Source organism: Puma concolor, chromosome E2 (genome assembly GCF_028749965.1).
Source record: "Puma concolor isolate L17-30 chromosome E2, mPumCon1.1.hap2, whole genome shotgun sequence".
In the NCBI taxonomy this organism is placed as follows: Eukaryota; Metazoa; Chordata; class Mammalia; order Carnivora; family Felidae; genus Puma; species Puma concolor.
Window position 1 is genome coordinate 61,838,480 of NC_141681.1, and position 26,010 is coordinate 61,864,489.

General features: G+C 44.1%; 1 protein-coding gene across 2 annotated transcripts; it reads left to right on the forward strand.

Moving 5' to 3' along the window:
- Positions 1–6,514: 6,514 nt before the first annotated feature.
- ZNF551 (zinc finger protein 551) lies at positions 6,515–15,761 on the forward strand. 2 transcript variants are annotated; one of them, XM_086688472.1, is made up of 3 exons: positions 6,515–6,738; positions 9,511–9,634; positions 11,182–15,761. In XM_086688472.1, the coding sequence occupies exons 1-3, from the start codon at positions 6,706–6,708 to the stop codon at positions 12,849–12,851; spliced, it is 1,827 nt and encodes a 608-aa protein (XP_086544598.1). In that variant the 5' UTR covers positions 6,515–6,705; the 3' UTR covers positions 12,852–15,761. The 2 variants fall into 2 exon arrangements, with proteins under 2 accessions (XP_086544598.1, XP_086544599.1); XM_086688473.1 differs by lacking the exon at positions 11,182–15,761 and adding an exon at positions 10,788–11,146.
- Positions 15,762–26,010: the final 10,249 nt, after the last annotated feature.

The window sequence follows — 26,010 nt, forward strand, 5'->3', positions numbered from 1 at the left end:
TGTTCATTCCTTCATTCATTTATTTTTAACAGATTCTCAGAAATTCAAATCCCAAATAAAGTGTTTTGACTGACTAATCTAGTTTATTTGGTTTATTTGGTTTATAAGCATTGTCAAACAACTAATGATAAACCTCTTTAGATAATATTATGTGGGTAATATAACTGTAAGTGTTCAAGGAAATTATAGGCAATTCCTAAAGTTTTAATATGTCTTGGTACATGTCATCACCTGACGTTCAAATTGTTAAAATGCTCTGTGTCACAAAAATAATCAAAATTTCTTATCAACTACATTATACCTGAGCTCTCATCAGGTCTTTAGCCATGTCCATTTTTGCGTCGTGTCATTTACAGTTGTTGTTCTGACGCTCTTGCAAAATATGTTTCAGCTTCAAGGAGATTCAGGAAAAGGACTTTTGAGAAATACAGGTTTCTGGTAACCTTAAGATCATCAGACTAAACTATGAATTTCCAGAACTAATGAAAAAGCTACTTTTAAACAGAACAAAAAGTAACAGCATGGAACTTAATCAATTAAGGAAAATGATGATCTTTTTTAATGACTCTTGCTCAAAGCATTGCTGGTTCTCTAATGTTTGCTTTCCCAGATTTAAGGAAACTTTTTCTCTTAAGAGATCCACAAGTTACAGAAATTTGTAATCAAATTAACATATTTATCTTTTCCTCCCTACCTGAAACCCTCCAGAATTCAGAAGCTCTCAGTGAGTATTCTTTCTTTTATGGCAATTATAAATTATTTGCGTAAGTTCAATGAGAATCTGTTCTTGTAACAAGACACCATTGGAAAGATTGGTTATATTACCTAGGCTTGGACTGGAATGTCAAAGCCTTGACTGGAATGTCAGTTTTTTTAAGCTATTGTTTTTAAGTCATCTCTACAACCAATGTGGGGTTCACACTCATAACCCCGAGATGAAGACTGGTGTGCTCTACTGACTGAACCAGCCAGGTGCTCCGGGAATGTCATCTTTAAGAGAGACACACATAGGGGCGCCTGGGTGGCGCAGTCGGTTAAGCGTCCGACTTCAGCCAGGTCACGATCTCGCGGTCCGTGAGTTCGAGCCCCGCGTCAGGCTCTGGGCTGATGGCTCGGAGACTGGAGCCTGTTTCCGATTCTGTGTCTCCCTCTCTCTCTGCCCCTCCCCCGTTCATGCTCTGTCTCTCTCTGTCCCAAAAAAAATAAATAAACGTTGAAAAAAAAATTAAAAAAAAAAAAAAAAGAGAGACACACATAGACTCAAGTATGACCAGACAGCTTTAAGAAACTCAGATTGGCCTTATGGAGCCAATGAAGCCTCTTGGGAATGTTGGTCTGATACCTTGCTTATAGAATTCCTAACAGCCTTACCAGATGAGTAAAGAATGCCACTTCCTGGCAGATGCAGGGACCTCAAGAAATTTGGATGACCTCAAGAAGAGAGGAATTCACCCAAATCTACAGGTATTGCAGGTGAATCTGATGGCAAAAATTTGCTTGGTTCTTGGCTTTAGAAAGGCTATTAAAATTCCAATCTAAAATTCTTTACAAAAAGTTCCAGCAAAACAGATTTAAAAGAAGGAAGGAAGGGAAGCGCCTGGGTGGTTCAGTGCGTTGAGTATCTGTCTCTTGATTTCGGCTCAGGTCATGATCTCATAGTTCGTGGGCTCGAGCCCCACATCAGGCTCTCTGCTGTTAGCTCAGAGCCCACTTTAGATCCTCTGTCCCCCTGTGTATCCTCCTCTCCCCTGCTCCTGCACTCTCTCTCTCTCAAAAATAAACATTTTTTAAAAACGAAAGAAAAAATTAAATTATATACTTTGATTTCAATGATGCACAAACTAAAGCATTAATCAAATTTGAGAGTAGTATGATGAAAAAAAGAACTGGCAGCCAAAGTGCAAGTGGGTCACCAGCCAGACAGTCCTTTCCAGGCACTGCAGGCTGTTTGATGGTCCAGTTAGTAACCCAAGGACAATTACTCCTTGGTGTGCTCCTCTGTGAAACACTGAATCAGTCACCACTCTCCCCACACTGTTCCATTATACCCACAGGGTTTTAATTTATAGAGGCGATGGGATGGTGACACACATAGGTTAATGCCTCTGTAAGAAGTTACAATTCTCAAGAGCAGGAGGGGCACTTGGGTGGCTCAGTCGATTAAGCGTATGGCCGTTGATTTCAGCTCACGTCATTATCTCAGGGCCATGAGTTCAAGCCCCACATTGGGCTCTGCGCTGGGCCTGAAGCCTACTTGAAAAAGAAATTCTCAAGAGCAGGAACATGCCATGCCACACATGGCCACATGGGGTAGCAACAGTGTTGGTCAAAAGGAACAAAGGCGTGAAGACAGAACATGGGCGCAAACCTCTCATTTGGTTTCCATGCGAAAGGCAAGGCAGGATACGGTGAATCACTTAGGATTGGCTAGTTTGAATAATTCTATCAGGCTTTGGGGCACAGGGGTAGTCCCTAATTGTCTGTTACCTGGCCTTGCATTGATACAGAGCAAGGGAAGTATTGTGTGATGTTTGAGAGTTAGATAAAGGAAGTGGTTGGGGCTATGACTTTGGACTGGTTGGTTTGCATATGAAAGGCATGCTCTCGAACAGGTTGTTTCGTATCTCTAGGAATTAGCTATCCTTAGGAGAGGCAGTCTCTTCCAAGTGTGTAGGGCTCTTAAGTTGTCGACATTATAAAACACAGAAAATAAAAAGAACATGATTAATATAGATGTAGATGTACATCTTCCACATGATCTATCCAGTCCTATCCCTAAGCCTTTCAATTTTGTCTTGTATATCAAGCCAGACTAACTCAAGCATCTCAGCCTCCTTAACTATAGGCTACCACTGAATCCAAGCCAGTCAATCCAACAAGTAGGATATTAGAGTCACCTCCAGCTGCAAGAGGTAGCACACTAAATCCAGAATCTCTAGTAACTGCACCATATCAATGACTTTGGTCCAATCTGTTCATATATTCTACCCCCCTTGGTCAAATAGTCCTAGAACCCATACCCACACTTGATCCCCAGGTTTCTGATAGTATATACTAGCAAAATATCACAATCCATCTTGGTCCATTATTTCCTCTTATTTCCCTGGATCGTGCTCAGTTGATACTAGTTTTAGGTTGTTGTGGTGAGTCTTGTAGAGATTTGGCATTCCTTTATAGGCATCTGCCCAGGTGATATTAACAGAGGAAGGCTAGTCTCTTCACACACCTGGTAAAAGAGACTCAGATTGACTTAGGGTTCCAAATTGTTGGTTTCTTTGCATCCAACCAGATGGCCCTGTTCCAAGAGTCAGAATCCCACTTTATCACTCAATGACCTAACTTTCACATGAGAAACATTGTGAAACTGTGTATTCAAAAGTCATTGTAATTTAGCAAGCCCTTAATTTAATACTTTGATTTTCAGCAATAGGAATGCTGCAGCTACAGAAATCGGGGCTTCTTTTTGGGCTACCCTAAAAATTTTCTCTTTCTCATATTGGGCATTGAGTTGAGAGATAATGGTCTTGAGCTTACCATTTTCTCTTTGTAAGCAATAACATGAACTTGAATCCTTCCCAGACCATAGTCTTTGTAGTTACCATCACTGCCTTAATACTCATCGCAGCACCCACTTGATCTCAAGGCATGTGCTGCAAGGCATGTGCTGCCTCTTCGTCATAATCAGCACTAGGTAATGGATTCATGATGATGTCACTGCACACCACGGGTCATTGGCATCCCATTTCCTACTGGCTAGGTGTTCAGCACTTCATTCAAGCCCAAGGGCTTGGCCAAACCAACTCCCAAATTGCATCCTCATGGGTTTATCTACTAGGGCTACTGACAGAACCAATTCATTAATAGTTAGGATTCAATCAAGGGAAATAACCTCCACATTAATTTGAATAGGGAAAATTTAATAAAAGGATTATTAACCAAGACATTGGAGTATTGAGGAATTGCTAGGAAAAGTAAAGACAACCCTAAAAACACTGGAATAATTCAAAATAAAAATGCTCAACATCACTCATCATCAGGGAAATACAAATCAAAACCACATATGGTTTCACTCTTATGTGGATCCTGAGATGGAACTGGAGAGTGTGATGCTAAGTGAAACAAATCAAAACCACAATTAGATACCACCTCACAGCTGTCAGAACGGCTAACATTAACAACACAGGTAATGAGAGATGCTGGTGAGGATGCAGAGAAAGAGGAACCTTTTTTTTTTTTTTTAATGTTTATTTATTTTTGAGAGAGAGCGAGCTGGGGAGGGGCACAGAGAAAGGGAGACACAATCCGAAGCAGGCTCCAGGCTCTGAGCCGTCAGCACAGAGCCTGAGGCAGGGCCCGAACTCATGAACTGCGAGATCATGACCTGAGCCAAAGTTGAATGCTTAACCGACTAAGCTGCCCAGGCGCCCCAAAGAGGAACCCTTTTGCATTGCTTGTGAGAATTCAAACTGGTGCAGTCACTCTGGAAAACAGTATGGAACTTCCTCAAATAATTAAAAATAGAATTACCCTACATCCCAGTAATTGCACTACTAGGTATTTACCCAAAGGATACAGGAATGCTGTTTCAAAGGGGCACATGCACCCCAATGTTTATGGTAGCACTATCAACAATAGCCAAAGTATGGAAAGAGCCCAAATGTTCATTGACAGATGAATGGATAAAGAAGATGTAGTGTATATACACAATGGAGTATTACTCGGCAATCAAAAAGAATGAAATTTTGCCATTTGCAAAAATGTGGATGTAACTAGAGTGTATTATGCAAAACGAAATTAGTCAGAGAAAGACAAATATATGACTTATGTGGAATTTAAGATACAAAACAAATGAACAGAAGGGAAAGGAAGCAAAAATATATATAAAAAACAGGGAGGGGAACAAAATATAAGAGACTCTTAAATACAGACAACAAACTGAGGGTTGCTGGAGGGATTGTGGGTGGAGGGATGGGCTAAATGGCCAAGGGGCATTAAGGAAGACACTTGTTTGGATGAGCACTGGGTGTTGTATGCAGGGGATGAATCATTGGATTCTACTCCTAAAATCATTATTGCACCATATGCTAACTAACTTGGATGCAAATTTAAAAAATGCAACACAGAATGGTAGAAACAAGTTTGTGAATATCTAACCTGAAGGACTATACACAAAAGAAATCATAGAAATCAATTAGAAAAAAAGACAAAAAATAAAATAGGCAACATATTTGAACAAAATACTCATTAAAGAACATATATCAATGGTCATTAACCCTAGAAAAGTTATGCAACTCTAGTCATCATGAAATTATAATTTAAAACTACAATGAGAAAGACTACAGTCCACCAAGACAAAACTGATTAAAAAGAATCATGATGCCAAGATTGGGTTCAGCTTAACTCTTTTTTTTTTTTTTTTTAAATCAGATCCTTCCTTTGCATATGCACTCTGAGAATGCTATAACAACTGTCACATAACAAAACAGAATTTAATAAGTTACACTCCCTTTGAGATAGATGTCAGAGTAGTAAAGGATTTGACTATATCTTAAGAAATGAAGAAATACTGGGGCGCCTGGGTGGTGCAGTCGGTTAAGCATCCGACTTCAGCCAGGTCACGATCTCGCGGTCCGTGAGTTCGAGCCCCGCGTCAGGCTCTGGGCTGATGGCTCAGAGCCTGGAGCCTGTTTCCGATTCTGTGTCTCCCTCTCTCTCTGCCCCTCCCCCGTTCATGCTCTGTCTCTCTCTGTCCCAAAAATAAATAAACGTTGAAAAAAAAATGAAGAAATACTAAATGGATAAACACTGTTGCTTTGTGATTTGGACACAATCACTGAAAATGCAGGTAGGAAAGATGTTCTCTGTGGGAACCAGTTGTGGAAATAACTCCTTGTCCCCTACTTCCAGGGCGGCCTAAACATCACTGTTTCTTTCTAAGTCATGGCCCTGACTATAGATACATAGTTACAAAATCGACTAATCCTTCTGACTACATGCGTTTGAATAGCAAGAAAATGTTTATTACATTGTTGCTAAGAGTGGATGCATTTTGGGTCTGAAAGAGACTGTGTATATTTAAATCTGTAGCATTTGAGAATAATTGAAAGGTTGAGATCAGGTCAGGATCTCAGGGTTGGTGGGTTGAAGCCTTTTCTCGGGCTCTGCCCTCACAGTGCAGAGCCTCCTTGGGATTCTCTCTTTCCCTCTCTCTGCCCCTCTTCTGCTCTCTCTCAAAAGAAACAAACAACAAAACAAAACAAAAATTTAAAGGAATAAACAGCTTCCGTTCCCTGAAGGCTAAAGTCCTCTTATTTCTGAGACACTCGTGTTACCGGGAAAACTTTACTGGCAGAGGTCAAGAACTAGGCACTCTAGCTGAGGAAACTCCATTACCCAAACGGCAATGCGCATAAGAGTTGCGGAGTTGACCCAATGAAAGCCCAGAACAGGTGCATTTCCGTGCGACGCATCAGATTAGGGCGGGACTTCCGGCGTCTGCCTCTTGGCGGTCATTTTGGCTTCCTTCGAGTCTGTTCACGCAGAGGCTCCGGAGAACTGGGTCGGCGCCTCATAAGGCAAGGAAGACGTTCTCCCGGCTGCAGAGACGCGGCTCTGAGCCTTGGAGGCGGCGGCCTCGGGGTGACCCGCAACGGCCTGGGATCGAGATCTCCGCGCCCCACAGCTGCGCTCCGCCTGCAGAGTCCGATGGCGGCGGCCGAGCGTAGGGACCCGGCTGAGGTAAACGCGCGACGCCCGGGCCCTCTCCGCCCTCCCCCACCGAGCGCTGGGCGCCTGGTGGCGTCCCAGCGGCCCAGGTCCCGGTGTCCGGGCCGGGAGGCTCTCGCGGGCGGGGATCCCGTGTCTGAGCGCCGGCGTGACGGGGTGCGGGAGCGGGCTGAAGGGGAGGGGCCGCTCGGTGCAGAGACTTAGAGGTGCGACCGGGCCGGGAGCACTGGGGAAGCCCAGGGTCTGTTTTGTGTCTTCAGGCAACAGAGTGTGAGGCGAAGGCCTTAGGAGTTGTACCTTCTTTCTCGGGACGCTGGGAGCCACGAAGAGTTGGGGACAATAGAGGGACGGTGTCCGAGATCGGGTTCTAACAGGTTTCCTGCAGCTGCTCACAGGAGGGACAGACGGGAAGAGGGGTGATGATAGGAGTAGGAAAGTTGAGTTCTGTAAAGATCGCCTAAGTGGCGACAGTGCGCTGAGAACAGGAGCCCAGAAGTAGCGCGTTCGTCTTGTCTCCGGATCCTGCGCTGGGCTAAGGTACTTAGCCGCCTGAGCCCGTGGATCCTGGCTTAGGGGTGCTGGGTTGTGGAGCTTATTCTAGGGCGTCCCTAGACCCCACCCCCGCACGTGCTTTGGGATAATGGTGTGCTGTGACTCTTCTGCCAGTCCTCCAGTCGCAGGGTCTGGGAACTTGGAGGAGACATCAAGCGCAGGGTCCTAACTCCAGGCCCAGAGTTACAGAGTGGTTCCTATTTTTGGCAACCAGTGCAGTGAGATATGGAAGGGGTCCCAGGCATAGGTACTAGGACGTGCAAAGGCTTGGAGAGTTCGGGAACCTGCGGGTAACCTTTGTTTCTCATGGGAGCTGGGAGGAGTCAGGTCTGGACACCCAGGTGTCCGGTGCTGTGGGAGGGATTGGAGCAGTGAAGGCAGGTGATCTCCCTGCGGCTGCAGCATGGAGAGGAGTGCAGTTGTGATGGTGGTGCTGGGAAGGTAAGGGAGGAGGCTACTGCAGTAGTCTGGGCCGGTGTGATGGTAGCCAGAGCAGGGTGGTGGCTGTGGAGGTGGGAGAAGTGGCTGGATTCTGTGTCAGTGTTTGAGGTGTGGCTGCCTGGGTTTTCTAATTTTGAGGTACGGACAGAGAGGTAGGGCTCAGAGGTGACGAAGTTTTGGCTTTGGCAGCTGGGAGAATGGAAGCTCCATCAGCTGAGATGGAGAAGCTAGTAAGAGTAATTTTCATTGGGGACATCAGAAGATTTCTTTTCGGTCTTTTAAGGGTATGAGATGTTTCAGGACAGGTCAGGATGTAGGCTTCTCCAAAAGGTGGTGGAGAGTGCGGACCAGGGAGGAGCTGTAGGTTACTTAATAGGAGGAATCCTGGGGCACCCGGGTGACTCAGTCGGTTAAGCACCTGATTTAGGCTCAGGTCATGATCTCGCAGTTCACGAGTTCCAGCCCCGCGTCAGGCTCTGTGCTGATGGCTCAGAGCCTGGAGCCTGCTTCGCATTCTGTGTCTCCCTCTCTCTCTGCCCCTCCCCCCCCCCCCCCCCCCCCCCCCAGCGCTCTGTCTCTCTCTCTCTCTCAAAAATAAATTTAAAAATCATTAAAAAAAATATGGGGATTCCTGGTCAGGATGACAGTGGTAATAGTAGCCCAGGAAGAAGAGGGTAGGCCTGAGGACCAGGTTTCCTGCCTGGCTCACTGGTTGTGGGATGTGGGTGCCACAACACAGATCGGGGAGAGAAGCGATCATAGAGAGGGCAGGGGAGACTGCATGGTTTGGGATGTGGCCAGGGACTCCAGGGGAAAAGTGGACATGAGATAGATGTGGAGGCATAGGAGTAATTCAAACAAAGTGACATTGAGATGGGGGCTGGTGCTTATTCACGTCTGCAGACTCACCAGGATTTCGTTGTGTCTGGTGGGGGCTTAGGTGTTCAGGTGAGGCTGGTGTATTTGCTTAGGAGCACAAGTGGTCATTTATGAGACTTACTGGGCAGCTGAGTCTTGAACGCAGGTTAGACGGAGAGAAGAAACATGTGACTGGAGAGGGGACATAAAGCGCATGCAGGACAAGTAGGGGAGAGCCATGGGTATCTGAAATCTGCTTTCATTTTTAGGTAGTGGGGTTGGAGCAAGGAACAGGGAGGGAGGCCTTCGCAGTAGGACTCAAGGCTGTGTCTGTCAGTGGGGACCATCAGAGTCTGGAGTAGTATTTGATCCTGTTTGAAACTGGGCCACATATGCTGAGTGACAAGTAGAGGCCAAGGAGATGACTATAGTGATGGGTAGGAGTTGTGGGAGTGCAGTTGTGAGAGGTGTGCCAAGAGTGACGTGCACATGGAGAGGGAGTGTGGACGCATGACCCCAGGGCCTGGAATTGAGGTCGTAAGGATGAAGGATAATGCCACAATTTTTCTGTCTTGGAGGGATGATCCAGAGGACTTCAGCGGTATTGCCAGATAAGACCAGAGTCACAGCATTCACACCCTCCTTGTATAGCCAACTTCTCTCCCTAACCTGTGTTCATTTGACACCAACTACTTTGACAAGAGGCAAGGTGGCTACCATGCCAGGTCCACAGTTCAGATATCCTCTCTCTGCCCATCTGCCTGTTGTCATGAGAAGACATAGTATCAGTGGGAACGTGAGCAGAGGCCTGATATTTCCTCTGAGGCGTGGAGTAGAGTGAGCCAAGGATGGATGTGGAGGGCGGGGGGCATGATGAACTAGGACTCCTAGGAGAGATGTTGATCATTGAGTGAACTGTCCACATTATGACAGGATGTGAACTTTGAGGATGTGGCCATTGACTTCTCCCAGGAGGAATGGGGGCTCCTTGACGAGACTCAGAGACTCCTGTACTGCGACGTGATGCTGGAGACCTTTGCACTTGTAGCATCTCTGGGTAAGACTGTTACATTGCTCCTGGTGTTCTGAGGTGATGTCGTGCCTCCCCCGCCCTCCGCCCCCCCCCCCCCCCCGAGTTAGCTCTGTCTTTCCCACAGCTGGATCATGGGATCTGATTTCCACACTTTCTTGTTATGTGTGTGGTGGGTGCCAGCGCTGAGCTGTGTATAGTGACCAGAGCAATGGACTCCCTAATCATCCCTCACACCTGTAGCCTCAGAAAGTGCAGAGGAGGGTCTGGGAGTCTGGAGTCTTGCAGTCAACTTAATGGATTCCACCTTGCTTGTCCTGTCCCTGGCAGGTGACTGTTTCCAGATCCATGGCCTCCAGTTTTGCCCCCTTTCTCTAGCTAACAGTTCTGTGTGACTGCCTGTGCCAGGTCATGGCCGTTACATGAACCATGGGCTATTCTTGGTTACATGAACCATGAGCTGAGACCCTCCTTCAGCTGTATTTTGTAGTATTTTTCTCCTGAATATTACTGCATGACAAGTTGCCTGGGGCCAGTGGTGGCCACTCACCGTGCGTCTTTCATTAAGACTTGCATCATTCAGGTTCTAAGGAATTACACAGTGGAGAGTGCAGGAAAAACACTGCTTGTTTCACAGGGTGGACATGGCAAGATGGTCTCACAAGACCCCTGGCCCTGGTGTGTGGCAACCGGGGGTGGGCATGACCTCAGGGCTGTGTTCAGATCATACCAGGAACCTGCCGTGTGTTCAATGGTATTTTGGTACAAGTACCACTAGCCACATATTGTTTCTACCTTTTCTTCTACATACTTAACACTTTGCTGACTTGTCATTTCATCTGAGACTTCTGGCTCCTGGCTCCTTCCACCTTTGTGGCCTCCATGGGCCACCAGTTCCTCTGCACTGCTCCCTCTACAATATTCTCCAACATTGACCTGCACATGGTGTCATGAGGTGTGCACATATCCTTACATAGTCCTTGAAACAGCTACTTCGTTCCAGTTGAATTTGGGGGGGGGGGGGGGGGGGGACAGGACACAACCAGCCTTCCCACACAGCATGCCCACGTCTCCAGCAGACAAGGTCCTACTGAAGGAGGAGTGAGGAGGCAGGAGTTTCTCCTCCATGTGGTGCACCCTGTGCTTCTGTGCTTTGTCTGTTGAGGTTTCTTCTGTTCAGGTTTCTTCAGAGGCCCAGTACTGTCAAGCCGCCCCTACCTCAGCCTGCCTCCAGCTCCCTTGTTCTCACAGCAATTTCATGGACCCATCTTGTGTCTGGTACACCTTGGTAATGGAGCTCTCTCCTCTTACCGAGTCAGCATCTCGTCAGCACCTCTGTGCTTTCAGGTTGTCGGCATGGGACGGAAGATGAAGGGGCCCCTTCTGAGCAGACTGTGTCTGTAGGAGAGTCCCAGTTCAGGGCTTCTCAGGCAGGTCCATCCACCCATCCACCTGTGAGATGTGTATCCCAGCCTCGAAGGATATCTTGCACCATGCTGAGCCCCAAGCAAGATGTCCTTGGCAGAAGCCATGCTTGGGTGGCACGTGTGTGAGATGTTTCTCTTTCCATGCAGACCTTCACCAGCAACAGAGGCATGGCAGTGGGGAGAAGCCCTGGAAAAGGGATGTGGACAGAGCCTCATGTTTGAAGAGCTGCAACATCTTTGTGTCAGGACAGCCTTTCACCTGTAGGAAGGTTGGCGAGGACTTCCCAGCCACCTCGGGACTTCTGCAGCACCAGACCACTCCCAACAGTGAGGAGCCACACAGGGGCAACCAGAGTGGGCAGGCCTTTCACAGTGGAAAAAGTCACTACAGCTGTTGTGAATGTGAAAAAGCTGTCCGCCACAACCATGCACTGGGTCAGCATCAGAGTGTCTGCTCTGGAGAAGGGCTGTATGAGTGTGGCAGATGTGGGAAAACCTTCAGCTGCAACTACAGATTGGTGTGGCATCAACAAATTGACAGTGGACAAAGGCCATATGAGTGTGGTGAATGTGGGAAATGCTTTAGCCAGACTTCTGACCTCGTTAAAGACTGGAGAATTCATAGTGGTACAAAGCCCTATGGATGCAGAGAATGTGGACAACTAATTACCCATAACTTCAGTCTCAGAAAACACTGGAGAATTCACACTGGAGAAAGGACTTATGAATGCAGTGAATGTGGAAAAGTCTTTATCCACAAATCCAAACTCATTCACCACCAGAGACTACACACTAGAGGAATACATTATGGGTGTGGTGAATGTGGGAAATCGTTTAGCTACAAATCCAACTTCATCGAGCACCATAGAGTTCACACTAGAGAAAGGCCTTATAAATGCAGTGAATGTGGGAAATCCTTTAGACAAAGCTCTAGCCTTTTCCGACACCAGAGAGTTCACACTGGAGAAAAGCCATATAATTGCAGCAAATGTGGGAAATCCTTTAGACAAATCTTTAACCTCATTCGGCATAGGAGAGTTCACACTAGAGAAATGCCTTATGAGTGTAGTGACTGTGGGAAATCTTTTAGCTGCAAATCTGAACTCGTTCAACATCAGAGAATTCACAGTGGAGAAAGACCTTATGAGTGCAGTGAATGTGGGAAGTCCTTTAGACAGTTTTCTAACCTCATTCGACACCGGAGTGTTCATACTGGAGAAAGGCCTTATGGGTGCAATGTTTGTGGGAAATACTTTAGCCGCAAATTTATCCTTATTCAACATCAGAGAGTTCACACTGGAGAAAGACCTTATGAGTGCAGTGAATGTGGAAAATCCTTTACCCGCAAATCTGACCTCATTCAACATCAGAGGATTCATACTGGCACAAGACCTTATGAGTGCAATGAATGTGAGAAATCTTTTAGGCAACGCTCTGGTCTTATTCAACACCGGAGAGTTCATTCTGGAGAAAAGCCATATGAGTGTGGGGAATGTGGGAAATCCTTTAGCCAAAGTGCAAGCCTTATTCAGCACCAGAGAGTTCACACTGGAGAGAAGCCTTATGTGTGTATCGAATGTGGGAAAACCTTTAGCCAAAGCTCTAGCCTCATTCAACACCAGAGAGGTCACACTGGTGAAAGGCCTTATGAGTGCAATGAATGTAGGAAACCCTTTACCCACAAATCTGACCTCATTCAACATCAGAGAGTTCACACTGGAGAAAGGCCTTATGAATGCAATGAATGTGGGAAATCATTTAGCCGCAAATCTAACCTCCTTAGACACCGGAGAGTGCATACTGGAGAAAACCCTTAATTGTGCTGGTTATGTTTTATTTCTCCATTCAGTGTACAACACTAAAGGAGACTGTGTGTGAGAGACATTTTCCTGAATTTAAACATCTTTTATCTCAACATAAACTTTGTGAGATTCCTCCTAAATCTGAGGTACATGCAAGACTTTAGGAGGATGCATTGTACGGTTTCACCTGTCCAGCGCTACTGCCGTATTTATGTCACCGCCAGCTTCTGTGGCCGAGGGCATTCACCTCTACTACCTGGCCCATCTGCACAATGTAGGTCAGTCATCATCCAGAGTACGCAGAGAAGCTAGCCTCTTCTGTTTTCCCATTTGCCTGAGGAAACTGTGAATAGCCTGAGCGCTTAGGGAGAGCCTCATTCCTTTCTCTCTGACTTTAAGGAGCGGACCTGACCCAGTTTTGGTCCAGAGGACCCATCCTCACCTTGCTAAGAAGGACCTATTTCTTTTCTGGAATGCTGTTCTCACATTATGCTTGTGATGAATTCTTCCCGGTTCTAATTCACCAGCATGGGAACTGCTTGCTACACATTGGGTTGGTTTATGTTCTTTTGGTCAAGGTCTTTGTTTCTGCACCTTTGATTTTGGTGGTTGTATTCACTGTGTGAGGTGATTTGAAAGCAGAATTGTGATCTATCAGCAGGTAGAGACCAGCAAATTTTGTGGGGATCCCATACTTCCTGTGTTTCAGGAAGGACGGTATGATGGTGGAAAATAGCAGTTGTCCAATATTGGTCTAGTTTGCATTGGTGCCCAGTGCTTTGAAAGAAAGACTGCAGGACTTTATGGTGCTTAGCAACTTGGTGCCAAGATTTGGGGGGAGGTCAGAGGTCACCCAAAAGAGGAGACCTTTGTGGTAACAACCTCCCTGTGCTTCTTTGAACAACGTAAATTATATTCTCTTGTTTGCTGTATATATCACATAATTCCCACCAATATTCAGGGGACTTCTTCCCCAGGTCCTGCAAAGGAGCCATGTGCCACGATGTACAAAATTTCAGTGTCATTTGCTGTAAGACTAGAAATACAGGTGGAACTGTAATTGGAACAAAAACATGGATTCATAGGGCATAAAGGAGACTGCAGTAAATTAGATGGAATGTGCCTTACCTAAAAGTTCATTTCTAAACATTCCAGAACTGTGACTTATATGATTGATGTATACAGAAATTCTCAGGACCTCCATAACTATTTCTTGTAGCCAAGGTCATTGATGAACTAAATATTCTAAAGGTTTTGTGGATTCTCATAGCCTCTCTGGGCTGTTCAACAGGTCATTGCTCTAGAGTCAGAAAAACAAGGATAGAGAGAAGGCTGAGCCTGCTGTCCAAGGATGTGTCTTTCGTGACCCAGCCATCATTCTTGTAGATTCAGGTGGGAGCAGTCTTCATGCTACCAATATTTGCTACCACTGAGGGAAGGCTGCCCCTCCCCGGGCATGAGGGTACAGATGGTGGAGTCCATATAGGGTTGCCAACCTAATTTCCTAAAAAAGGATATCTGGGCTTGTATTTTGGACCACTTCTTAAAGCTCTGTTAAGGTATAATTTGTATAGTTGACACTCAAAAAAATACACTTATCTAATGTTATCAATTTGGTAAACTCTGACATATGTATAAAGTAATGAAACCATATTACTCATGAAAATGCACATATTTGTCATGAGATATTTACTTTGTGCTCATATAGTGTCTCTCCCTGCCTTATCCAGCCTTCCAGGCAACCATCAATTCCCTTTCCTTTACATTAGGTTAGTTTGTATTTTCTATAATTTAAATAGGCATTATTAAGTATATGCATATTTTTTGTACTAGTTTCCTTCATTCTGCATACTTATTGAAATTCAACAATGATGCTTATTTCTTATTGCTGAGTAGCGTTCTGTTCTATGAATAATGACTTTATCCATTTATCTGTTCTGGACAGATAGGTTATTTCTGGGCGTGGGGTGTTTACAAAAAACGCTGCTATGAATATTTACATTCAGTTCTTTATGTGGATATATGTTTTATTTCTCTTGTTATAACTCTTGTTATAGTAACTAAAACTGTTACCGTGTAGGTGAACGCTTCGTGTTTTAAGAAATTGAAACCGTGATCTATAATGGTTACTCTCTTTTGCCTTCCCGCCAGTAGTACATGAGAATTCTAGTTCTCTGGGAACCTTGACACTAGATATGGTCTATCTTTTTAAATTTTAGCCCTTGAGATAAGTGTGTAGCCATAAACCACTTTGGTTTTAATTCCATTTCCCAAAGTATTTCATGATGTTGAACATTTGTCACGCATTCTTTTTATCATCTGTTTATCTTCTTTGGTAAAATGTGTGCTTGTAACCTCTTAATCTATTTTCTTTTCATGTACTTATGTATTTATTACATGGAACAATTGTTTTTGAATACCAGATTTTTCTCCCTCAACTTTTTGTCCTCATAATTGAAAAGCCACATGCACTAGATTTATACGTTTAGTCTGCATTAATACATCTCTGCTTTCTTAACTCAGTGACACATTAAATCAAGCCTAGGTTTTAGTCTTTGGCAATCCCTGGCGTAGACACTCCCGTTATGGTAAATGCAAATCGCCAAAGTGGTGTCACTGAACATGGAGTTGGTAAGATATTCCTAGTAACCTCTCATTATATTCTGTTCCCAAAGTACTGATACAGTACCCACTAATCTCTTCAGGAACATAGGTAATAAAACAATAAGAATGACTAGTAAGTGGCAAGTTTTAAACACATGTTTTGCAAAAAGAGTTTAAGTATGATTAACTTAAACTGCACATATTTTAAATGTACATTTTGATATTTTCATACATACTTACATCCCATTGTAAATGGCTGTTTACAATATGTCCATGGATAAGACTGTTAAGTCCCATTAAACCTGTCACAATCCTCCATCATTATTTATCATTTTCATGGTCGTTCTTCTATTTATCCCCATGCATACTAGTGGGTTATTTTACTTGTAATCCTAACAAGTCAGTGCATAACCTCTTAAGAATTTCCCAAATCTAAGGACTCTCATGACTCTGATAACTTGAATACACAAAACATATTTTTGAATATATATGTTAATGCTGAATTTTATTAATTGAGTTATTGAAGGCAGTTTGAATGCAGTTAGGATATTATGGCTCTTATTACATGTGTTTTTTTAAGTCTGTTCACTTAACCTCTTTTATTTTGTTTGCTGAAAAATTAGTCACGGTGTTAATATTTTTACATAGTTGAATATTACTTCCATAATTAAAAATCATGAGTTGCCCTTGAATAATCCAGATGTGTACAGTACAGACATGAATATAAACTATACTTCTTGATGCTTAACACAATTAGACTTCTCTAACTTCCATCTGTCAAAACATTGTTTCAAAGTTATTTCTTCAGCAGTTTACAAATTCACATGTCTCTGTTTTTAAAAATTTTAAACTTTTCTAATAGGAAGTTGAAATCTGCAAATCAAAAGCCTCAGTCTTCCCTTGTCAGTGTGTACATATATCAGATCATCACTTTAAATATAATTTTATTTGCCAGTTGTACTTCTATACAGGTAAAAAAAAAAAAAAAAAAAAGATTGAAATCATGCAAAAAGCCTTATGAACTAACTAAAAAGCCTCTGAACTAACATTGAGAAATAGAGCAATGGAAGAGGATCTTTTAATTCATCACATGGAACAAAAATACAGAATATGTTTATTAATTTTTCTCTGAAGACAACACACTTTGTGTTTGGAGACATAAAAGATTATTGTGAGTTTCTATATTCCTTTAGAATATAAGGGTCAGATCTTGCTGCCAGGGACCATCAGGAACACACTAATCTTACCAGCTCTTTTAACTATAGTCCAACCCTTTGGTGGCCTTAATTTGAAGTGTAGCCATTGTCTTTTTATAATTTTCATGACCATCAAAGAAAGTGGGCCGTTCATCTTGATGGGTTAAACTATTGCCAGTGTTATAATACAGCCTTTTGGATTTCCTGCTAACTCAGCTTCACCAATGAATACATTCACTGAAGTTATGCCAGTTCCTACTGGAATCCCAGTCACAAAATACAGAATGTCACTACATTAAAAAAGTGCATGTTGTAGGGACACCTGGGTGACTCAGTCGGCTAAGCCTCTGACTTCAGCTCAGGTCATGATCTCCTGGTTCATGAGTTCGAGCCCTGTGCCAGGCTCTGTGCTGACAGCTTGGAGCCTAGAGCCTGGAGCCTGTTTCGGATTCTGTCTCCCTCTCTTTCTGCCCCTCCCCCGCTCGCACTCTGTCTCTGTCTCTCAAAAGTAAATAAACATTAAAAAAAAAAAAAAAAGATAAGGGGCACTTGAGTGACTCAGTCGGTTAAGCGTCCAACTTTGGCCCAGGTCATGATCTCACAGTCCATGGGGTCAAGCCCCGTGTCAGGCTCTGTGCTGACAGCTCAGAGCCTCTAGCATGCTTTAGATTCTGTGTCTCCCTCTCTCTCTGCCCCTCCCCTGTTCGTTCTCTGTCACTCTCTCTCAAAAATAAATAAACGTTGGGGCGCCTGGGTGGCGCAGTCGGTTAAGCGTCCGACTTCAGCCAGGTCACAATCTCGCGGTCCGTGAGTTCGAGCCCCGCGTCAGGCTCTGGGCTGATGGCTCAGAGCCTGGAGCCTGTTTCCGATTCTGTGTCTCCCTCTCTCTCTGCCCCTCCCCCGTTCATGCTCTGTCTCTCTCTGTCCCAAAAATAAATAAAAAACGTTGAAAAAAAAATTAAAAAAAAATAAATAAATAAACGTTAAAAAATTTAAAAATCTATCCCAAATACATCGTAGCTTTGGCATAATTTTAAAAAATAGTTTATCTAGTACAGAGCCTATAAGCATACATCTATACAAATTATTACAAAATGTAAATTAATATAACTGCTGGAAGGTCGACTGGGTGAATATGATAAAGTACACCCAGTGGAAGACCAGGTCTCAAAGCTCAAGGAAACATTCCTTGAGAATATATTTTTATGTCTGGAATGAATACTGTGCAGTGACTTACTAAGTGTAGAGTGTTGGGAAGAATATTCCAAAGAGAAAGTAGGTGAGAAGGGATCATGCTTGTCTAGACCTAGAAGTCAAGGCCATGGTTCAGAATCACAGTTTAACAATTTTGGGGTTTTGTTTGTTTGTTGGTTTGTATTTGGTAAAACAACTATGAGCATGATTCTGTTTGTCAGGGTAAAGAGCTCATCCCTTGTAAAGCATGACAAAATTAATACTTCCCTTTCTGTTACGCTATGTTAAGACAAATCATTTCTTTTATATCCTATAGTATCAGTAAGCAGACTTTTGAAATGTATTATAGTCTTCATTTCTTCTTAAGCCTTAAATTTTCCATATTTTTATATCCTTTTCAGATCAGGTCTTTCAATTTATTCCAACCATGTTTTTGCATCTCTTGGTTCAATCAAAGATGGAGAGATTGATTCTGTAGTATGTGTGTAGAGCACAAGAATGAATGATTTACAAAGTTTTCCCACATGGTATTTGAGAAGTCATTGACAATGGCACAGATTTCTTTTAATTTTTTTTATTATTATTATTTTAAAATGTTTTATTTATTTTTGAGAGTAAGAGAGACACAGCACAAGCAGGGAAGGGGCAGAGAGAGAGGGAGACACAGAATCCGAAGTGGGCTCCAGGCTCTGAGCTGTTAGCACAGGGCTTGAACACATGAACACATGACCTGAGCTGATGTTGGCCACTTCCCAGGCACCCCTATTTATTTTTTATTCTCAAGTTAGTTAACATACAGTGTAGTTTTGGCTTCAGGAGTAGAAACCAGTGATTCAACACTTACATATAACACCCAGTGCTCATCCCAGCAAGTGCCCTTCTTAATGGTCATTACCCATTTAATCCAGTCCACCCACCCCATCACCCCTCAGTTTCTTCTCTGTATTTAAGAGTTTTATGGTTTGCCTCCCTGTGTTTTTATTTTTCTTTCTTTCCCTTCCCTTATGTTCATCTGTTAAGTTTCTCAAATTCTACATGAGTGAAGTCATATGATATTTGTCTTTCTCTGATTGACTTATTTCACTTAGCATAGTACCCTCCACTTCCATCCACATTGCAAATGGCAAGATTTCTTTCTTTTTTGTCACAGAGTAGACAAAACTGTCATCGGTTGATGGACAGTTGGGCTCTTTCCATACTTTGGCTGTTGTTGATACTGCTGCTATAAAGGATATAGTGTATGTGCCCCTTCAAATCAGCATTTTTATATCCTTTGGATAAATCCCTAGTAGCGCAGTTTCTGGGTTGTAGGATGGTTCTGGTTTTATTTTTTGAGGAACATCCACAGTTTTCCAGAGTGGCTGCACTAGTTTTCATTCCAACCAACACTTCAATAGGGTTCCCCTTTCTCCTAATGTTCGTTTATTTTGCAGGGGGGCGGGGGGAACAGAGGATCTGAAGCTGGCTCCACATTGACACCTTTGGTGCTGACAGCAGCGAGCCCAGTGTCAGGGTCGAACTTATGAACTGTGAGATCATGACCTGAGCCGAAGTCAGAGGCTCAACCGACTGAGCCACCCAGGCGCCCTGACAGTGCCACAGACTTTAACAAAGCCAGGTTGAATGTCTATTTTCCAGAAGTGTATCTCCTGCACAAAAATCTATAAACTCCAGGAACACTGAGGAATTTTAGCCAGCTTAGAATTCTGCCGATGGAAGAAAAAGTAAAGAAAGGAGGTCTACAAATAGGATACTGAGGGACAGGGTTGAGAAGGATATGCCAGGGAGGAAGTTTTAAGCTTATCATAAAGTACCTAATGTCAGAGTTCAAAGGGGACCTTTCAAAACTGTTTATATACAAGACAGAAAGGAAATAAAATATTGGTTAACGAATAACCTTTCTATACTTATTATGAACAAATATCCTAGTACTATTTAGACTCTTATGTTGCCTCCCTGAATGATTATTTAGGTACGGTATCTTTTTTAGGTAGATCCATCAGTTGCTAGAATGTCATCTATATTCTTGTGATTTCAGGTGTCTGAAATACAGATTAGATAGAAGAGGCGTAATTCTCCCTGTTGAAATTGTGGAGACACTCTCCCCTTCCCTTTTCTCATAGCATCTAGCTTAGAGAACTTGTAAGAACTACGTCATCCCAACAACCCATCCCTTTGAGGACCACACAGGCCTTTTACCACCTGGGCTCCCTCATACCTGCATTCCTGACTTATATTATTTAATTTCAAAAAGAACTTCCTGTCATACAAACAAGTTTGTTTTTCCTCTGGTGAAGTCAAGAAACAAACACAGATGTTTACCCCAACTACAAAGGTAAAGTTAGGACAAACTATATGTAACAAATGGTGCTGTCAAGTGCCCTTACGTGAAGATGAGTTCTATTTACCTTGAAAACATCTATGTAATGGGTTCTGTCTGCTTCTCTGTATGACATTGAGATTTTTTCTGCAAGTCTTTGCATATTTTGTAGCTGATTACTCCTGGTGCACATCACATTCCAGTTTAAAGTATTAAACACATTACTCAGTAATGTGGTATATGAAGAAATCTATTTGGTCTTGGTTCCCTGCGCACTGTTCCTGGCACAGAGCTCCTACAACACTTGTTATCTCCTTAGTAATAGAAGTATCTTGTGTCATTCATAACGAGCCCCCTTGTGAACACCCCTTAATTTATGCTAAAGACTTGTGTTGGGGTGGGGGCCCTAAATACAGTCAGAATGGGGAATGGTCATCAGAAACGAGAATTAGAGGGTTAGAATTTGCAGCCCCACCCACCAATCTCCAGGAGAGTGTGCTGGAGGATAAAAAAGATCTATACATCCTTTTTGATATAGAGGTCTGTAAAAACTCTTGAAAAGGAGACGCGAGGAGCCTCCAGGTCTGTAAACATGCCTGGAGGAGGGCACACCTCAGTTCCATGAGGACAAAAGCTCCTGCACTGGGGACCCTACTGCACCTCCCCTATGAGTCCCCCTAGAGCGACTATAGGATATCGGGATACGTTCTGGGTCCCCCTATGTACTTCATCTGCCTCTAAACATATTTCCCTGAGTTCTGTGAGCCACCCTGGCAAGACAATCCAGCAAGAGGAGGGTTCAGGGGACCTGCTCATTTACAGCCAGTCACTGTGAAGCACAGGTGACAACCTGGATTTGAGACTGGCATCTGAAAGGCACAGGCCTGTGGGATCTGGTAAAATCTTCAGCTAGATAGAGACAGAATTAATTCCTTGGCAGGGTTGATGAACACACATATCAAATACGAGTGCGGAGTGGATCTGTAGGCGGGGGAAGATTGTTGTATGTCCCCACCAGTCACCATCACACATGCCTGCAGGAGAAAAGCCTCATCACCTGTGTCACCACTATCTAGTGTGCAGGATTATGGGCCAGTGTGACCGGTTGGACAGCGTCAGAGACTCACTAGGCTGCACCCAGGAGATGGCAAACTCTAATGAAGAAACCCCTCAGCAACTTCAACAATTAATAAGAAGGCAAGTGGGACCTGTGGGTTAACATAACTTTTGAGAGAGCGACTGTAGGGCATCAGGATACGTTCTGGGTCCTAGCTGCAATAAATATGGCTTAAGAAACAACATTTGTGACACAATTGAGGAAATTGACCATTAGGAATATGTCAGATTTTTTAAAAAATGTTTTATTTATTTTTGAGAGAGACAGAGAGAGAGAGACCGAGTGTGAGCGGGGGAGGGGCAGGGAGAGAGACACACACACACAGAATCCAAAGCAGGCTCTGGCTCCGAGCTGTCAGCACAGAGCCCGATGTGGGGCTTGAACTCACGAACTGTGAGATCACGACCTGAGCCAAAGTCAGACGCTTAACTGACTGACCCACCCAGACGCCCCAAGAACATATTTGCCAGATTTAAAAAAATGTGTTGTCTGATGGCTATTGGGACTATGAACCTGTTGAAAATACATCCTCCATGAGTTCTTCTGCATTAAGTGTAATGTCTAAGTAACATACCGGTATATGTGAGGACAGATCATACAAAAATGGCTATGAAATGAGAAGTAATGGTGGAAGACTGGGGAAGCTTCATTTTGCTTCATTACACAGTGTTTTCCTGTTGGTGTATGGTTGCATATCGCCAGAAGAAATGATAAAATGCGGCTTGGTCTGTTCAGACTGCTGTAAGAAATTTTCACAGACGGGGTAGCTTATACACAACATAATTTATTTCTCACAGTCTTGGAGACTGGATGTTGGAGACCACGGTGCCAGCATGGTGGGGCCAGGGCTCTCCTTGGGGTGCTGACGTTTTGTGCGTCCTCAACATGGTGGAAGGGGCCATGGGTCTCTCTGCAGCCTCCCATAGAGCACTGATCCCATTCAGGAGGGCTCCACCCTCATGACTTAAGCACCTCCCAAAGGCCTCACCCCCTAAGACCATCACCTTTCTATGATGTAGGATTTCAGCATATGAGATTTGGGGGAACACAAAGATTCAAACCCATAGCAGTGCCACTGTGTCGGTAATTTTATCTTTTCAGAAGGAAGAAATCCACAGGGTAACAGGGTACTTGTGGATCTGGCCTAGCGTGTAAGAAACTGGAAGTCGCCTCTCCATCCTAACAAGGAAAAAGCTGAACAAACTAACAGACTCTTCTTCGATTCCAAAAATAGCTGTGGTCACAGGGAAAACTGCTGTGCCCCGGTTGAGACCAGCAGATACAGAGATCACAATATACTGAAGCAGAAATGCACATGTGGAATCAGTGGGAGCCCGTGCAGGGAGAGGGAGACTGAAATGTACTTGCCCAATTGCTGGAGTCTCAGTGGAAACGAGCCTGAGAGAGAAAACTTCCTGGGGAACCCAGCCCTGTGGAGAGCTCCCACACACTTGTAGAGTTCTACCTGATTCTCGCAGTGAGCATCCCGTGATGTTCTGTGATCTTCTGTGACAGGAGAAGATCCTGTGCTCCAACAGCAGAAAGGAAAAGAAACCATTTTCTTCTTCTTTTTCTTTGAATGTTACCTGTTTTCTTTGTTTGTTTGTTTGTTTGTTTGTTTGTTTTTTGTTTGTTTGCTTTTTTAAGTAAGCCCTGTGTCCCAGGTGGGGCTTGAGCTCATGAGCCTGAGATCGAGAGCCACGTGCTCTACTGACGAAGCCGGCCAGATTCCCCCAAAGAAACCATTTTCAAATATGCCAAAGCACGGTTCTCTGCAAAGTCTGCTTGCAGAAAAAACTGTTTGTTTTGATTTGAGGCAAATTAATGCTCTGAGACTGAATTTGTCTTTATTTAACAGAGGTTCACGGTGGGAATTTCACGAGCTAGTGACATACGAGGTAATCTCTTAATAAGCCAAGGAAGAAAATAACATATCCAAATCAATAGTCAATTAATCACACTATTGTAGCAGGCAGAAGGAGATGAAAGGAGTAACGTCCACATGGAGTGGAGGCAAAACTTGTTCTGAGTTAGTACTATGGAGAGACGGCAAACCCATAGCTGATGTCCGGCCGCCAGCGCAAAGGGAAGTCCCCTGTTCCTAGAACATGTTGCTAGGGAACGATGATGCCAGTGTTGATGGGCTAGTGGATCTCCTTCCAGGGCCACTGTGGTCTTCCCCACTGGTGTGAAAGAGTGGCCTTTACTATGGCAGGAGCTAATGCCCTAAGGTCTTTGGAGAGCTATTCAGATGAGCAGTTAGCCTTGCCCAACCCAGCACTCTGGGATGGTCTTCGCCAACTCTCCGGAGTTTTGGTCTAAATGGCCCTTAGCCATATTGCCCCTTCCTATGTTTTTATTGCGAAGTCCCGGCAGGAACCCTCAGCACCTGGGCTACTGAGTTGTTATTGGTGAGAACAGATGAGTTGATGACGTCTTGATGCAAGTAACCTCATTCTTTTGTCAAAACACATTACTTCTAAAGGCAGATTCATTTTCGTCATCAACGAATGGCTCTAAATCATACCAAACCAATATGCACACTATTTGAGCAGAGCCTAAGTTGCTCAGGATTTACCAGAGCCTAGGTGAACAGAGGGAAGGGAAATATACCTACCTCCAGGCCACTCGAGGTGTGGGGGGGTGTGGTTGGTGTCCCAACCAAGGTGTGGGGGGACACTGACAAGGCACAGTGCAGAAGCACAAACTCACTATAAGACTTGAGACCTCTATTTTATGTCAGTAAATTCATTCCATAAAAGAAAATAAATCTTTGGGGCACTTGGGTGGCTCAGTTGTTAAGCCTCTGACTTTGGCTCAGGTCAGTATCTCATGGCTTGTGAGTTCGAGCCCCACGTCAGGCTCTGGGCTGACAGCTCAGAGCCTGGAGACTGCTTCTACGCTCTCTCTGCTCACTCCATGCTCAAACTGTGTCTCTCTGTTTCTCAAAAATAAATAAACATTAAAAATTTTTTAAAAATAATAAAATAAATCTTTAACCTACAAACAAAACCTCTTAATCTCAGAAACTGTGACGATCCACTCATAAGGAACTCAAAGGTTAAAGAGGAAATTTCTGTGCCAAACAAATCATAACACTGTTCCAGGCATAAAACAAGACAAAACCAAACAGACCCCTGGTCACAGACGACGTAACAGTCCCCTTCTCCCCACACTAATGCCGCTCCTGTCTACACCAGTCCCGTTCATGGAGTACTTCACATATAGACCTCAAGACAATATCACAAGGCGTGATGAATGTAAAAAGTCTGCAGAGACCAAGCAAGCCTTCGAACCAGGCTCACACTAGACAGGGATGTGGAAGTGGGAGACTAGGAATTTAATGTTGTTGTTGTTGTTGTTGTTGTTGTTGTTGAGACAGAGAGAGACAGAGCATGAGCAGGGGAGGGGCAGAGAGAGAGGGACACACAGAATCCGAAGCAGGCTCCAGGCTCTGAGCTGTCAGCGCAGAGCCCGACGCGGGACCCAAACTCACAAACCGCGAGATCATGACCTGAGCCGAAGTCGGACACTTAACCGACTGAGCCACCCAGGCGCCCCAGGAGACTAGGAGTTTAAAACAATTGTGATTAAGATGCTAAGGGCTGTACTGGATAAATTAGACAGCATGCAAGAACAGACGGGTTATGTAAACTGAGATGGAAATTCCAAACGAACAACCCTCCCACCCCCACCCCAAAAAACAAATACTAGAGATCAAAAGTGTAACAGAAATGAAGAATGCTCTGGTGGGCTTATCAGTAGACTGCACGTAGCTAAGCAAAGAATCTGACTTGAAGATATCTCAGAAAAACCTCTAAAACTGGGAAAAAACAAACAGAAAAGCCTGGAAGAGAAAACAGATGACACAGCTGTAGGACAACCACAGAAGCTGTCAATTACCAGTTCCAGGAATAATAGAACAAAGAGATACAGGACAGAAGAAACTGAATCAAGAATTTCAATTGAATCCAAACTGCATCAGTCTTGAAACTGAATCAGTCTCTTTTTGGAATGCTTTCCAAAACAGAACGTAGCACCCTAAAATGGCTTCACTGATGCTCTCTCCTCAGTATTTAAAGAAGAAATTGTACCAATTCTCTACAATCTCTTCAGAGGGAGAGGCAGAGGGAATGAGCCCCAACTCCTAAGAGGCTAGCATTGCCCCAGTACCCAAACCAAACAAAGCCGTGACAACGAAGAAAACTATAGACCCAGTCTCTCATGAAGACAGATGCAAAAATCCTCACCGGGATGCCACCACACACCTGTTAAGAGTGAGGAACGGGAATGCTGACGACAGCACATGCCGGTGAGGATAGGGGACACCATGAACTCTCATTCCTTGCTGGTGACAACAGCACAGCCACTTTGCAAGACGCTTGGGGCGGTTTCTTTCAGAACTAAAGTTACTCTTACCGTACAACCTGGCAACTGTGCTCCTTCGTATTTACCCAATGGAGTTGAGAACAGGACCACTCGGGGCGCCTGGGTAGCTCAGTTGCTTGAGCTTCCGACTTCAGCTCAGGTCATGATCTCTCAGTCTGTGAGTTCGAGCCCCATGTGGGGCTCTGTGCTGACAGCTCAGAGCCTGGAGCTGCTTCGGATTCTGTGTCTCCCTCTCTCTCTGCCCCTCCCCCGTTCATGCTCTGTCTCTCTCGGTCTCAAAAATAAATAAACATTTAAATAAATTAAAGAAAAAAAAAAGAAAACAGGGCCACTCAAATATCTGCCAGTAATGGT